The sequence below is a fragment of the Camelus dromedarius genome, chromosome 7, assembly GCF_036321535.1.
Source record: "Camelus dromedarius isolate mCamDro1 chromosome 7, mCamDro1.pat, whole genome shotgun sequence".
In the NCBI taxonomy this organism is placed as follows: domain Eukaryota; kingdom Metazoa; phylum Chordata; class Mammalia; order Artiodactyla; family Camelidae; genus Camelus; species Camelus dromedarius.
Window position 1 is genome coordinate 57,892,185 of NC_087442.1, and position 15,528 is coordinate 57,907,712.

Sequence of the window (15,528 nt, forward strand, 5' to 3'; positions counted from 1 at the left end):
GAGGATGAATGGGAGGGGGCTAAACTGGATGCAGGGATATCAGTGAGGAGATGACACAGGCCTGAGCCAAACTGGGGCGGTAGGTATGGAGATATCTGTTTGAGAGACCTGTCTCTTAACATAAAAATTAACAAAAGTTTATTATTCATTTAGTATGGAGGAGAACACAAAGGAAGAATGGAGAGACTCCTAGGTTTTCTGCTAGGGTAACTCAGGGCCTCAAAGGATACGATCAGGACTTTGAAACATGGAGGGCAGGATGGCCGTCAGCAGTTACACAAGGAGAGGTGCTGCTTTATCCTTACAGCTGCTATCAGCAGATGGAGGGATGCTGACTGGACCAGGTCAGGCTATGTGTCTGTCCCCTGGGGTACAGAACGGTAACAAGTATACTGCTTCCCACCAGGACCACATGAAGTGAAGAAGGAATTCCCCAAAGAAAAGGGAAGCAGAAGAGGAAGGTGGGAAAGAGTGTGGAACAAATAAAAGCAACAGCTACCTTGTCTGCTCTAGAAGCTGAGAGTGGGAGTCAAGAGAGATGTCTGATAGCAAACTATGGATATGGGCATGGAACTAGTGAGTTCTGGGATAGAGATCAATTTGGGTGCCAACAGTGGCAGATAGGAGTGAATGTGATTGTGCAGGGAGAGGACAGAAAGGGCATGGAAGAGAGCCACAGATGGGATGCTGGAGTGAGGAAAAGAAGTCTCCAGTGGTCCAAGACGGAATGGTCACAGAGGCAGAAGGAAAACCAGAAAAGCAGGGTCACAGCAATTAAGGGTGAAGACAATTTCAGGAGAGTGGAGTTAATCCAGCCAGATAACTGCCTCCAAGCAATAGACATAAGGCATTTGGCAGGTTGGAGGTGGCTCTTGTGTGAACCAGTTCCATGGAGGTTCTAACCAGGGATGGGAAATCAGATAACAGAAGGGTGATGAGTGAAGAGAAAGGAAGGAAGTAGAGACACAAATATAAACCACTCTTTCAAGGAGCTTGACACTAAGAGAAGGAAAAAGTTTTCAGCTGGAGGTGGAGTAGAAAGATCTAAACATGTTTATGTGGCACGGGAAGAGAAGTGGTTGAGTGGGAGCGTGAGGCAGATCCAGACGGGAAATAAAAGAGGTGCACCATCAGTCCTAGAAAAAAGTCTTTTTCTAAAACAAGGTCACTGAAAATACCCAAATGTGCCCAAAGGAAAGCATATGAAAAAGGAAAACATTTTCAGAAACAGGTCAGAGAGGATTAATAAGCTCTGGGACAAGAATATAGACAAACATAACCAAAAACACACAAGGGAATGTAGGCAGCTGGATAAAACCTCAAATGAGTTAACCCACAGCAGCACCAAAATACACCGCATTGTGTGGAGTCAGTTCTTACTCATCACGAGGACCTACATAATCATTATGGGCAGAGGAAAACACAACCTGAAAAACATGGAGAATACCCAAAACAGACAAAAGGCACAATTTGTAGAAGCTTGGTAAACTGAGCATTCCTTTCAGCTGTGTAAACACAGCAAGAACATTTGGGGAACTTACCAGGGCCTGAAAAATGACAAAAGTTTCAAAATTCTATCCCTTTGCTTTTGGGAAGTCTCATTTATAGATCCTTTAATGATTTGTTTCATTGGTTCACTTAATCATTCAACAAATCCTGATTGAGGATTTATTATGTGCTAAGCACAGTCTGATAAAACATCAACAAGAAAGCCCAGGTTCTAAAGGGAAGAGGGGTGGTGGCTGTACTTGGAAAAAGCACATTCAATTTACCTCCTGTCTTTGGAATAGAAATTACGAACTAAAACCTGTCAAAATGTTTCTTGGCTGGTGGAATTGAGAGAGGGTATAGTGAAAAAAACAATGTAGGGCACATTGGCTTTTCAAGATGGAGAAACATTGGCCTAAGGAGTCAAGCATTTCTCCTTAGAATAAAGATTCAATAAGATGACTCCTTCTCCAATAAACTCAGATTCAATGTTACAGGCTATGAAGTAGGCAGAACCAGGAGGAAGTGTATGTTGAACTACGGAAATAACAGGCATAGATAAAGGCTGCTGACTATTGACTCTTCATAATTCTCACCAGGTTAGTTCCTTTCTCTTAATCATCTTCACTTCTACTACCCATATCTTTAGTGTTCAGAATCTTTAATACCTACTTGAGGTAGAAACATCTAGATGTGCCTCACAAACAGGAGCTAAGTCTCCTGCAAGAAGACGAGGAGAGTTTAGGGTTACTGTCCTAAGCTGCGTTAACTGATGATTATAGCTGGTAGAGTGTGAGACAGAAAACTAGATACAGTCTGTTTCAAGTTCAGAAATACAGATTGATAAACACAAATTCTCGTGAAGATCCAAAACAAGGATGGCAGGGGAGACTGGGGGGAAAAGAATGAGTGTTTAGGCTTTGTCTTAGCCCACCTCCCTGTTTGCTTCTCAGCATCCATTTCTGTGGTTTTGGTCCTGAGAAGGCCTATTCAAATGGCTAAGCTAACAATGCCACACACAGCACCTTAGTGTACAGTGTACCCTGTAGGTATAAGCACTTGGCTTTGTTTTGCTCTTGTTCTTGAACAAAAGCTTCTTCTTTGTTAGCTTCCCAAATGTTCCTTGCCATAATGCAGAAATACATTAATTTTGAAACAAAATAAATTATGTACGTTTTGGAAAACAAGAGCGAAAGAAAAGCCATACAATACAGAAACACATATAGGCACAATGAAACCGACATCACCCTGTTCCCTCGTCCACGTGTCTCAGAGTTAGAGCCAACACCTGCAGCCACACAAGGGGTAGACTTGGCAGCTGCAGAACCCAGATGTCAAACACTGGATTGTCCGTCCCTGGCAGCAGGCCTAAGTGGGAGGCCATCTCCTTAACTGACCTCTGAAATGGTCTATTGTCTGACTCCCTCTCTGACCTGGGCAGTAACCAACAGACTGTCTGTGGGCCTGGTTCAGAGTTGCTGGACTGATGGGGTGTTCTGGATGTAATTATCCATAGCTTTACCTTTGATTGTAAGGAATTTATTTCCTTTGTAGGGGTGAAAGTTGGGACTGGGCAAATTTTTGACAAAGAACTGTATTCAGGTCTCTTCCAAGGACAAATATGATACTTCTTACTTTGATTGATTCCCACCCTCCCCACCCCCTCACCCCATCATCCCCAACCCCCTCTGAAATTGGATGAGATCAACTTTGTTTTAGCAACAGAGTGAGTTGTGGTGAATCAGGAGGAAAAATAGGAGTTTTTTGGGCATTTCCTTCCTCTGATAAAAGACAGTTTCCTTCTACTGCTTCTTAAAATTACTTCTCAAAGGCTGTAAATGAATCATTCTTTCTTAAGAAACTTAAGGAGCTCCAACTTTGCTTTTACCAAAAAAAAGTCTGTTGTAGAGAAGAGTGTAAGATGCAATCATCATCTGAATGAGGTAGGAAAGGCCAAGTACGTAAGAGGGCTCCACTCACAATGCAACACTTGTAGCTTTGCAGGGAAGGTCTATTGTGGATACAGTTACAGTCATGGCAAGTTAGGGAAAAACACATCTGATATTTATAGGAAGATGAATTCTGAGGAAATTATAGAATATTTTATCATATCCAATATCAAATCATATTCATCTGCATCTTGTAAAATGTTCCAAACTATCTTTATTAACTTTTATAAAAATGTAAATGTCTCTTGGCCACCAATGATAAAGATTTGGGAAAAAAAATATTCATGAGTCCCGATATAAAAGAAGTAAGTGATAAATAAATGAACAAATTGGAGAGGAGTTATGTCTCATACGGAAGAATTCCAACTAATTTATGTGGATACTCACTTCTCAAGGAAGTGGAACTTAATTCCCTGCCCTTTGAGTGTGGGCTACACTTTGTGATTTAGTTCCAAAGATTAGTTTAAAAAGGATGGGGAGAGAGTTACTTTACAGTGGAGGAACCTGGCAAACACTACCTTGCCCAGGTGATGATGGTTAACAGGTAATGTCATGTTGATAGCCTGTATCCTTCCTATGATATGACCTCATTGAAGGGCACTTCACCTTTGCAGTCTTCGTCCCAAACCCCACAGCTGTGATCTCACCATTTGAATTAGATTAAATTTTGCCCCAGTTGAGGGACATTCTACAAAATACCTGACCAGTACTCCACAAAACTGTTATGGCCATCATAAACAAGAAGTGTCTGAGAAATTGTCAGAGCCAAAAGGAGGCTAAGGAGACATGATGAATAAATGGAATGTGTTATCCTGGATAGGATGCTAGAAGAGCCAAAGGGCATTAGAGGGAAACAGAAATCTGAATAGAGTGTGGACTTTAGATAATAGTAAGTCCCAATGTTTGTTCCTTAGTTGTAGCAAATGTATGTAAGTAATGTAAAATGTTCACAATAGTGGAACCTGGCTGCGAGGTATACAAGAACTCTGCACTATTTTCATAACTTTGCTATAAATCTGTAACTACAGATTCTAAAATAAAACATTTATTAAATTTAAAAGAAATGATTAAGAGATTGCTATATTAACTAGCAATAGTAGCAGAGTTCCTGTGCATCAATCAATACATCTTTCTTTTTCTTGTTTTCACCCTCCCCATCCACCAAACTATATGGCATCAAGAGTCATTTTCCTGACACAGAAGAATACTCTCTTTCAGGCTAATGTAGTATGAGTGGAGTCAGATCTGTTCTGAGAGTTTTTGATCTCCCAATAATATATAGGTCATGTCCTTAGTAATGTGACACAAATGCTCAAAAGACAATGTCCACAAACCCACATTTCTCAACAGCTTTTTTAACAAGCATAACATCCTTCAACTATGTATCCAATACCCTTACATTGCCTGTGAATATTATGGACATTATTAATAGGACACTATATTAACCTCTGAAGGTTAACATTTTTTGTTATATATTAGTGTTTTATTTATCAGTCAATTGTGACCATGAGAGGTAAGTGGGTAGGGTCTGATATACCACTGTTTTTAGGACATGGATGAGATTATTTCTTTGCTATTCCATTCTGTCCTTTAGTATTGTAAGAAATCAGATCTCTGGGAATTTTAGAAGATATTTCTTTCATACTGATATCAATTTATCATTTTACTTGGAGAAAGAGGGAAAAGAAGTGTTGATGTCAATGAATGTTTACTTAAACTATTTGGGTTTCTAGAATTAAGTTAATCAAAACTTAATTAACCAGAATAATAAATTGGTCAGAATCACTTAATTCTGTCCTTAGGAAAGGATGCAAATGAAAACTGAGAAAAAAAATGCATGGAACTTCCTGAATATATTTTAGGGTTAAAAATAAGATTCAGTAAAATCACTTGTACATTCTATACCTACAGTACTTTACAATGATAACTTGTATTGAAGAAAGGGACCATGATGCTTGATAATAAGAGGGAAAAAGAAGTATTCCCTATGGAATCCTTAACTAAGGAATTATATTAGAGTCAACCAACATATTTTAGGAAAATTTTTCTTAGGTATTTAATATAGAAAAAATTATGGGGCAAGGAGGATCTACAGTAGATGTAGGTGGTTATTTATTTTTATGTTACTCTATAAGGAGTTCAGTTAGTACATATTTTGTATGTCATTAGACTATTGTATGTATGTGGTTAGTAATGAGAATTATAAGAGCTCCCTTTCCCAGAACGCCATGGTGTGTTCAAGATTTATGCTGCCAGGCACTGGACATACACCATCTAAAACCTAACACAACTCTGCAAGGTATATACAGTTAGTATTTAACAAGCGAGGGAACTAAGGACAGCAGAAATTAGGGGACGAGCTCAGATTCTCACAGCTTGTAAGGGAGCCATTACAGACTCTTGCTGGCTGCCTCACATGTACCAGAGCACACAAGCTGTGTTATCATTTATGTTACTATTATTAACACTATTAAAGTAAACATTTATTTATCACTAACTAGGTGACAAATCATTTAACCTTTCTAGGCGTCTAGTTTCTCTTGCATAAAGTGGAGTTCAGTTGGCTGGTTGATTTCTACTATTTTTTCCAGTTTTAAAAGTGACATTGATTTATATAAGTTAAAATGGCCACTTTCACAATTTTTTTTCATTAAAAATAGATCATTAAGACTGGCTCTTACAAAATTGGGACGATGGGGATCTACTTGGAGATGGTCACATGATCTCTCCCAAATCTCTCCAGTCTTAGTAAGCTAGTGATCTACCATTTTCAATGCTGTTCTTTAAAGTTTACACATAAGAGTAAGTTTCATACATTTCTCTGCACTACAAAAACAATGTACTTAAGCCTTAGCTTCCTGAAGAATCAGTAACTGGCACTCAGATATGAATAATAAATGCAAAGAAAACCATTTTTCTGGATCTGAAAATAATCAAAAAATCAGTTTTTTAAAAATTCATGTTTATTTAAATATAACAATCTTTTATAGACAAATGAAAATACTTACAAGTATCTTTATAACACAGTAGACATACATATGAATGAAATGTACAAGTATTTTAGACAAAATTTAACACATATATTAGACAAAATGATGAAATGCTTACATTGGGCTTTAAGATACATTAACATGGATATTGAAAAGATCTGTGTTCACAAAAACTACAAAATGTTCACATTTGCCTTAGTAATAAGTTAGATTTCCTAGACATGTTTTATGAAAACTATGTGAAGATCTAATTTATTTTATAAATAAATTCATAATTTATTCACCTCATACAGTAACATTTTTGTAAATGAGGCATATTTTTGTCAATAGAAATGTTCCTTTAACTTTTAAATAATATAGCATTTTTATTAAGACCATGCCACATTTATTAAACAAACATGCATAACACATTGAAACTTGAATAATTCACGTAACTTTATGCACAGTGTTCAGTTTTGCTATGGCACTCCCTCTTTGTGAAAATGTTTTTAAGATTTGGCACAGAATCAGTAAATTCTATTGCTACTAATCAGAACAAATATGATTTAAATATTCCATGGCATAGAATACACTATCACAGTTTACCTCTTCCCTTTACAATTTATTGACCAATGGCTGTTCCTTTCTGTTTTACTTGGAAAAAATAATAGATATTCACAAATGACAAGTCATAGCTAGGTGTTTTGCAGACACTCTTAATTGGAAATGAGCTGATTGCAGCTTTTCTAGCAGGAAAACATTTCCATCTGCATTGTGGCCAACAGATTTCTCAATAAGGGTGTTATCAGCAATAATCTGCATCATCATGAGATGTTTTGCTTCAAGAGGCAGAGAGGTTGAAAGGAAATGTGGATGTCTTCATAAACTGGGAACATATGTGGTGGGAGAGCAAATGCCAAGTGAGGCAGAAGCAGGGAAAGTTCTTTGGGAAGCTGGTGAGAAAGCCCAACCTCAAGTAGCAAAAGAAAAAGGCAGGGACCCAGGATTCCTTCAAGGGGAAAAGGGCTGCCATGGATTTAAGGAAACTGAAAACTATCAGTCTCACTTGAAAGAAAGCAGCACCCAGAGCATTCTTGTTACAGCATTCTTACATCAGCAGACCACCACTGCTTTTTAGGAAAAGGTTTATATTTCCACATCAATGTCTAAATCAAGACTGATGAAATTAAGCTCACTGGCAACTTTTTCCCCCCTGACTTCATTCATAAACACAGTGGAAGCAGAAAGAGGATAACGTTAATTCAGACCAGAGGAGAGAACTCACACTCACTCTAAGCTTAGGCTTCAGAGTTGTGGTAACTAAGGGAAAACGCCTCAGTTCTTTTTCACAGCTCTTCTAAGATAAATCTGAGGCGCTGTATTTTGAGAGACCAGTTGACAGAATCTACTCCTTTCATAAAACCTTGAGAACCTAATTTTTCTATTTATTTGAGGGAAAGGAAGTTGATCTTAAGTTCAATTTTTATATAGATATGGTTTATTTTTTAAAAATAGAGCCATGAATGTAATATTTGCTTTATGATCTTTGCACTTCTGAGGCCCTTTGAAGGACTTTCAACAGTGAAATGGCAAAGAACATCCAACAGGTTAAATAAAATAGGCAACCTTTTTTTGTTTTGAAGCTGTTAAGGTGCAAACAGACATAAAGATTACGAGTCATAGAGCACTGAGTTTTCAAGAGTGAAATCATACCAAAACCTTGATAAGTTTTCGCTGACATCACAGGAGAGTAAGTGGTCAGGAAGGTCACTGATGGTGCCCTGCACGGCCAGCACATGTGGGGCCAAGGTGAAGGGTACGTCGCTCAGAAGCTCGGCCATCAACGAGCTGTTTTCCAGAGTCTGGCCTGCCTTATTATCCGTCTCGGGGCTTGCTACAGTCACACTGGATGAGTTTTCTTTGCCGGTCTAAAAATACATGTATATTTAAGTCATTTAGACCTTATGGACTTTGAGGTTAGCTGGCATTAATATATCAAAATGTGGTATTAACATATCAAAATGATTGAGAAATGTGAAATATATAAATATTCCCAGATTAGAATGCAGCTATTTACTTACTTGAATGATACATCATCTATATCTCCACCAGGCTTTGACATGAACTCTAAGCTCTTCTCTTACTCAGACTGACCACCTACGGGTCCCTCCAATACAAACTGGCACTCAAGCTGTATTCCTAGCCCAGGTCATGTCCATGAAGTCTGTCTCTGCTTTCCCAAATCTGATGTATGCTTTCAGGCTCTCCAGAATCCCCAGATTCCCTGTGAAATTTTCTATCAACATAGTCCAAAGTGACCTTGCCCACTTCAGAGTGGTTATGGGGGAAATTACCCAGGATATTATTTGGCATTTTTTAATGTATCCTTGCTAGTTGCTGTTTCATATGCATATATCTTATCCCCAACTAGAATCCAGGGTCCTTGAGGGCAAGCGATCTACCTCACACATCCTTGTATTCTCTGCCTTGAATACTTCACTGCTTCACCCTGATACACACTTGAAATTTACCTCTAACGTGAGTACCGTGCACCAGAAATACTGATTGCTTGACCTTCACTGGAACTAAAATGCAGTGTTACCTAATTTCTTTAAAATCGGTGTATCTTGCATACAAGGGTTTCCCAAAAGACATGCAGCGCCAGGCTCACTCCTCTCCAGTCCCTCTGCCTCCTTGCGTTGCTCCTGCACACCCAGCTGTTCCTGCCGCAGGCCTTGGCTGTCCAGTCCCAGATAAACATGGGCTCCTTCCCTCCACTCCTTCCAAGCGTTGGCCCACATGTCACCTTCTCAGTGAGGCCTTTTCTGACTCTCAGTTAGACTGTACTCTGCCCCGTTACCTCCTCCACTCCAACATTCCCCATCTTCCTCTCCTGCTGTGTCCTCTGCAAAGCCTTTAGTACCTGGTTATATGCTATAGAATTTATTCTGATTATCATCCCTCAGAAGCTTAAGGAGTTTTTGTCTCTCATGTTCACTGCTGTATCTCAAACGCCAAAATGAGCGTCCACCACTCGATAAATACTGAATAAATGAAAGCAGATAAGATTTTTGTCTGCATAGGGCTTAGATTATAATGATTATAAATGCTGATAAATTTGTATCTCTAACTCTAGAGAACAATTTTCTGTGTTAAGAAGTAACAATTTTATAATACTTTTTGTTGAAGTGTAAAATACAGACAGGAAGGGATACACCGTAGTGGACACCTGGCTAAATTTTACCCAACAAAACACTGTGAGCAACCAGTACTCAGATCAAGAAAGAGAAATGACCCTCCAGGTGCTCTCTTTCAGTCACAACCTGCTCTCCACCCCCTCCATCACCATCCTGACTTCCAAGAGCACAGATTGGTTCACCTATTTTTGTATTTTAAATGAAGGTAATCATACCGTATGAGCTCTTTTGTTTCTGGCTTTTTTCCTACTCAACACTAAATGTGTGAGATTCATCTCTATTGTTGCATGTGGGATCAAAATTTTTTTGAAGAACGTATTTTTGCAGAGGAGATCTATTCTGACTGATGTCTTAAAAGAATCATTCTGTTGCTGTGTTGATGGTTGGCAGTGGCGGGAGACAGGGGTCAGGGAAGGAAGAAAGAAGACCAGCTATGAAAGAGAGATTGACTGTGATGTAGATTAGGGTTGTGATAGTAAAGGTGAGAGAAAATGGTTGGATTTTGGACAGACTTTGAGGATAAAGCCTGGAATAGACGGTGGGATGTGACAGCAAGAGCTGAATCAAGGATGAAGCTAAAGTTTTGGGCCTGAGCAGCAAAGATGGGGTTTCCATTTACAGGGACAGGAAAAGAGTGTTGGGGGAGCGGGCTTGGGTGGGAAGGTCGAGTTCAGTTCCAAGAGGTACAGCATGTGCTTAGCAGGCACGAGGTCCTGGGTTCAATCCCCAGTGCCTCCATTAAACTAAACAAACAAATCTAATTACCTCCCCCACCAACAAAATGAATGAAAAAAAAAAGTTCAGTTTTGGACATTCCAAGTGCCTGACAGATACCTAAGTGACGCTATTAGTAGGCAGGGGGATGTAATTTGATTCTGGAGCTGGATGTGATCTGTTGGAGAAAGTCGGCTTGGTGTGTGTTTAAAAGTGGATGAGAGGAAAGAAAGTGAAGGCAAACACGAGAACAGACTGTTGCCTAGATGTTATGCTGTAAATGGGAAAAGAGATATGGGCCAGTAGCTGGAAAGGAAAGGGAAGGTGGGGGTCAGGAGAGCTTTCTTTTGATTTTTCTTTTTGTTTAAGTTGGGAGAAATAATGGCAGTTGATATGCTAAAGAGAAGTTTCTAAGAAAGGAAAACTCCGGGCAGATTCTGTAGCGAAGGAACTGCTCCCTGCACAGGCCTTCCCCAGTACTTAACACCGATGCTCTCAAGAAATACTTGTGTAGTGAACGACTCTGAATGAAGTTACCAGGCACATCCCTATCAGGAGGTGAGCTTGATATCTTACAACTTTATGTGAGAATAAAACACCAGGGTACTTTTCTAGGATATCAGCTAGGACAAATGGAACCACACCTGGTTATGACAAAGCTTATTAGAAAGGCTCATGTATGTAATGAGTGGTCAGAATCTGCCTCCTGAAACCTGACTGGGACTTAAATATTCAGCGTCCCTGGGTCCGCTGAGAGCACAGGGATCAGTGAGTAGTGATGCCACAATTCCAGCCGCTTTAAAGGGCATCACCATACGCTGGTTTCCTCAAGGAAACCAATCCAGGGCTTTGGCTATCGTGGAGCAGCACGGCAGAGTGTTTTAAGAACACAGAGTCTAGAGCCAAACTGGGTACAGATCCTGCTTATTAATGAGCAAATGGCCTTGGACAAGTTATCTAACATTTCTGTGCCTCAGTTTCCTTAGCTGTATCATGAGATCAATAATAGCACGCATTTCATAGCATTGTTATGAGCAGGAACTGATGTTTGTAAATAAGTAGAATAATGCTTAGCACATGTTAAAGTCAGTGAACAAATAAGAACTTTAGGAATGTCAGACCCCTCTTGGCTTTAGGTCAAGTCCATCCATTTCTTTTGTTGTTGACATTCACTAGTGGTCCTCTCTTATCTTGTCTTCTCTCAGAATCCCACCGGCAAATGTTCCCTAGGTCTGCTGATCTCATCCCTAATGGAACTTTCTTCTTTTTCTCCCTAGAGTACAGAATGTTCTCCAGCTTCATCAGCCAAATCATCTCCTTTCTTAAACAAAAGCATTCTTAAAAATCTCACCTTCTCCACTAAAAAGGAGGTATGTTACCCACAGCATTTCATTTTCTAAACAGACAATGTCTAAGGTTTAACTCTCTGGCAGCAATATTTATTCTTTGGTTCATGCTTTTATTAATCCTCTTCCTTTCCCGTACAAACCATTCTTAAAGGTCAGAGCATAATTCCTTGAAGACAAGACTATGTCAAACTATACCTAGTATAATACAGGGACTGAGACAGGTGGTTTCTTGTTTAAGCTCTCCTGCTAAAACTGCTGTATGACCTGAATGGGGTTGCTTCTCCCACCTGGGCTGCAGTTCTCTAATGTGTAAAATGAGTGGTGAGGGACAAAAACAGTGATGATGACAGCAACTTGCATATATTGAACACTTACTTACTTTGTGTCAGGCTCCATCTAGGCAGTTTAAGTATTTTAACTCATGGAAGGCTTTCATCAGTTCTTTAGGGCGTGTTCTCTTACTAGTCTCAAGTTAAAACAAGAGGACATTGAGGCACAGAAAGGTTAGGGAAGTTGTCTCAGGTTACACAGCTAGGTTGCGGTAAAACTGAGGATCAAACTCCATGATCCTTAATGCTCTATATTCTGAGATCCTGCACACTTCAGCCATGTTTTGGGTAGACTGGCTGACTGAATGAACAAAGCCTTGAAAATTAAGGGCACAGTATTGGAAAATATGACACTTCCTAACACAGCATCTTGGCTTAATTTAGAAGGAAACAGACTCTAATATCTTTCACCTTTAGGAAAATCATTAAGCTGACAGATCTTAGATTGGAGAAGGATGGGAAAGCAGTTGTAATTTGAGACATTGATCCCTGGAAATGAATCTACCAGTAGTCTGGATAAACACTGGGGAAAACACCCTGGACACTGAAACACGATTGTCTATGAGTTGATCATGGTTGAAATGCAGAGACAGGAGGGTATGTGGCAATGCACTCCAGGATTCTTTCTACCTTTGTATATGTCCGAAAACCTTCCATAATAAAAAGTTTACAGCAGTTAAGTTAACTTTAAAAAATAACCATGGACATAGTGTTCCACTAAAGGCCCCCTAGAAGGATCTGAATTTCAGCTGTGCTGGATGTCTTACTCCAGCGTCTCTCTCTTAACAGTTGGCTAGAGTGCAATGTTACAGTCTCCAAGGAGGCTGGCTGCCCTCTTGGCAGCAGGGTGAGTGCCATGATGCAGCTGCTGTTGGCATGCTGAGAGCTGGAAGGGGAGAAATTATAAGGCAAAACAAGAGTAAGGCACAAAGAAAATGTGAGTCAAAATTCAAGGACCCCACACCCACTAACCCTGCTCAAGAACTCTCCAGCTTGGCAGCCAGTGGAAGCAGAGGTGGGGGCTGAGGGCTGAAACAGGTGCATGAGTTCCCCTGCAAAAAGCAGACTTGTCTCTTAGACACAGTCTTTCAATTTTTTTATTTGCATAATGAAATGGGTCTTTAAAAGGAAGAATGAGTATGTTAACCACAATGGAGCAAAAAGAAAAGAATCAATTAACCTTATGGTTAATAGCCAAGTTTTAAAAAAAATTACTGCAAATATTATGTTCGTAAAGCATATTCGTTATTTTTGTGATGAATTCTGTTCTCAGCAATGCTGCTATGATAATGTTCTTGAGTATAAGTTCCTTAATATAAGCTAGCTTTAATAAGCTTTTTTTCAAATTACTGTTTGCCTTTACATGGTTTAAATATGAGTATACCATGTCAAATTTGGTTTTTAATTTCAGGGAGAAAACAAATTTCCTTATCTGTATCATTACAACCAACAAAGTTTACAACCAATCAGCTGTTTTCATGTTTGTAGAAAAATTATTTCTTGTTCATCCGTTAACCTGTTAAAAAATGGATTGGCCAAGTTTATCTTGGGTGCCTCACATCCTATTATCTTTGTTTCAAATAATTCAAAGTGGTTTATAGGCACTATTCCTCCCTTTCTTGGAGAGGGGCTGTAAAAATTCATGAGGTTCAATCTGTAAAATCTTCTCAGAGCTTAGGAAAAAAACACACTCCCAGAATACAAGGCACATAACACTTTTCAGTAAAGGCTTAGAAAAATGAAGTCACTTCCCTGGAGCAACAGAAGGTTAGTGGCATCCCTGTGAACCTCGCTCTTGGGTCTTTGAAAGCAAGGAAATGCAGGTTTAAGAACAGACTACTATTTTTCCTGGCACAAAAGCCCCTCTAACCACCAGGAAGTCTATTAAGGGGCGCCAACTTCGCAAACCCGCTAACAATTTGGAAACTTCTACTTGGCCATACCCGACTAAAGGATGAATGTTTTATTAATAGGAACATCACCTATATTTGGCAACTTTTAAAACCTCCTGCTTTTTTTCTGCAACCAGTGCCTCAGCTAAGTCGAGATAAAATAGTGTCCTATAAAAGCAAAATATTGAAGCATTAAAATTTAGAAACCAGCCTTAACCCCAATAGTAATAGAACCTATTAAAAGAACATGAAACCAGGTATAAAACACCCAGTAACACATTCAATTTACATGCAAAGAAGGTAGCTCCATCAAGCACATTTCTAGGAAACGAGTTACAGTAAGAAGTAGTATCAAGCTCTGGCCGTCTATGCCTTTACATTCTAATGTCTATAAATAAAAGACATGTTCCTTTGAACAATAGCCTGAACAGGCAACACTGTCACTTTATTTCCCCAGATAACTAGCCATTCTATTCTGGCTTCAGCTGGTATCTGCTTGCATTACCTCAGCGTCTTGATGGGGGTGGGGCTGGGGCAAATCTGAGTCAGAAGCATCAGGGGACAAGAGGTTAGGAAAAGGTGAGTCAAGCAATGGCACAGTCAAGACAGTACTCAAGCGTTTCATGTCTTCTAAGAAGCTACTTGCTAATACATGTCCAGCTAGCTGATGGAGGCCAGAGGACTGGGCTCTTCCAGCTACAGGAGTCCTAAGCTATAGTCTCCTTTCACTTGGGAGAAGTTACATTGCAAAGGTAGAGGCTGTTTGCTATTTTTCTGCAAATCCCGACTACCCAGAACAGTAGTACCTGCACATAACAAGTGCCCATTAAATATTTCTGAATGGCCCTGAATCTCTAGGCATACCAGACTTGATTTTTTTCTCCCAGATTCCACATTTTAAAAAAATTGAAGCATAGTCAGTTACAATGTGTCAGTTTCTGGTGTACAACACAATGTCCCAGTCGTGCATATACATACTCATTTTCATATTCTTTTTCATTAAAGATTATTATAAGATATTGTATATAGTTCCCTGTGCTATACAGAAGAAGTTTGGTGGGGTGTTTAAAATCTGTTTTTATACATAATGGCTAACATTTGCAAATCTCAAACTCCCAAATTTATCCCTTCCCACCCTCTTTCCCCCGGTAACCATAAGATTGTTTACTATGTCTGTGAGTCTGTTTCTGTTTTGTACATGAGTTCATTAGTGTCCTCTTTTTTCTTTCTTTAGATTCCACAGATGAGTGATATCATATGGTATTTTTTTTTTCTCTTTCTGGTTTACTTCACTTAGAATGATGATCTCTAGGTCCATCCATATTGCTGCAAGTGGCACGATTTTATTCTTTTTTATGGCTGAGTAGTATTCCACTGTATAAATGTATCACAACTTCTTTATCCAGTCATCTGTTGATGGACATTTAGGTTGCTTCCATGTCTTGGCTATTGTATATACGGCACAGCAAACTTGATTTTTAAATTAAGGGATTGGGCCAAAGAAACAAACAAAAGCCCAGGACACTTTACCACTGATACAGATAAATTAGGCAGAAGAAAGCTGAATTCACTGAAAACTTCTGTGTTCCTAGTGACTTGGGCTCCTAGATTAAGGATACTGCATATTTCAGTAGCAAATTA

The 15,528-nt window shown here is 39.3% G+C and overlaps 1 protein-coding gene and 1 long non-coding RNA gene across 8 annotated transcripts in view; one reads left to right on the top strand and one right to left on the bottom strand.

Moving 5' to 3' along the window:
* LOC105088706 (uncharacterized) overlaps positions 1 to 15,528 on the top strand; it is a 149,582-nt gene that overhangs the window by 77,984 nt on the left and 56,070 nt on the right. For 2 of the 5 annotated variants that reach the window (XR_010381676.1, XR_004137780.2), the window contains exon 2: positions 11,595 to 11,687. The exons of 2 other annotated variants lie outside the window; for them this stretch is intronic. This is a non-coding gene — a long non-coding RNA (uncharacterized LOC105088706). Of the gene's footprint in view, positions 1 to 9,595; positions 9,809 to 11,594; positions 11,688 to 15,528 lie in introns of all 5 variants that reach the window. One more of the 5 variants, XR_010381677.1, reaches the window with a different exon arrangement.
* The window catches only part of UMAD1 (UBAP1-MVB12-associated (UMA) domain containing 1), a 194,182-nt gene continuing 186,273 nt past the window's right edge, over positions 7,620 to 15,528 (bottom strand). For all 3 annotated transcript variants that reach the window (XM_010979620.3, XM_031454950.2, XM_064487549.1), the window contains one exon: positions 7,620 to 8,334. In XM_010979620.3, coding sequence (XP_010977922.1) covers positions 8,077 to 8,334 — 258 coding nt within the window. In that variant the 3' untranslated portion in view covers positions 7,620 to 8,076. The remainder of the gene's footprint in view (positions 8,335 to 15,528) is intronic.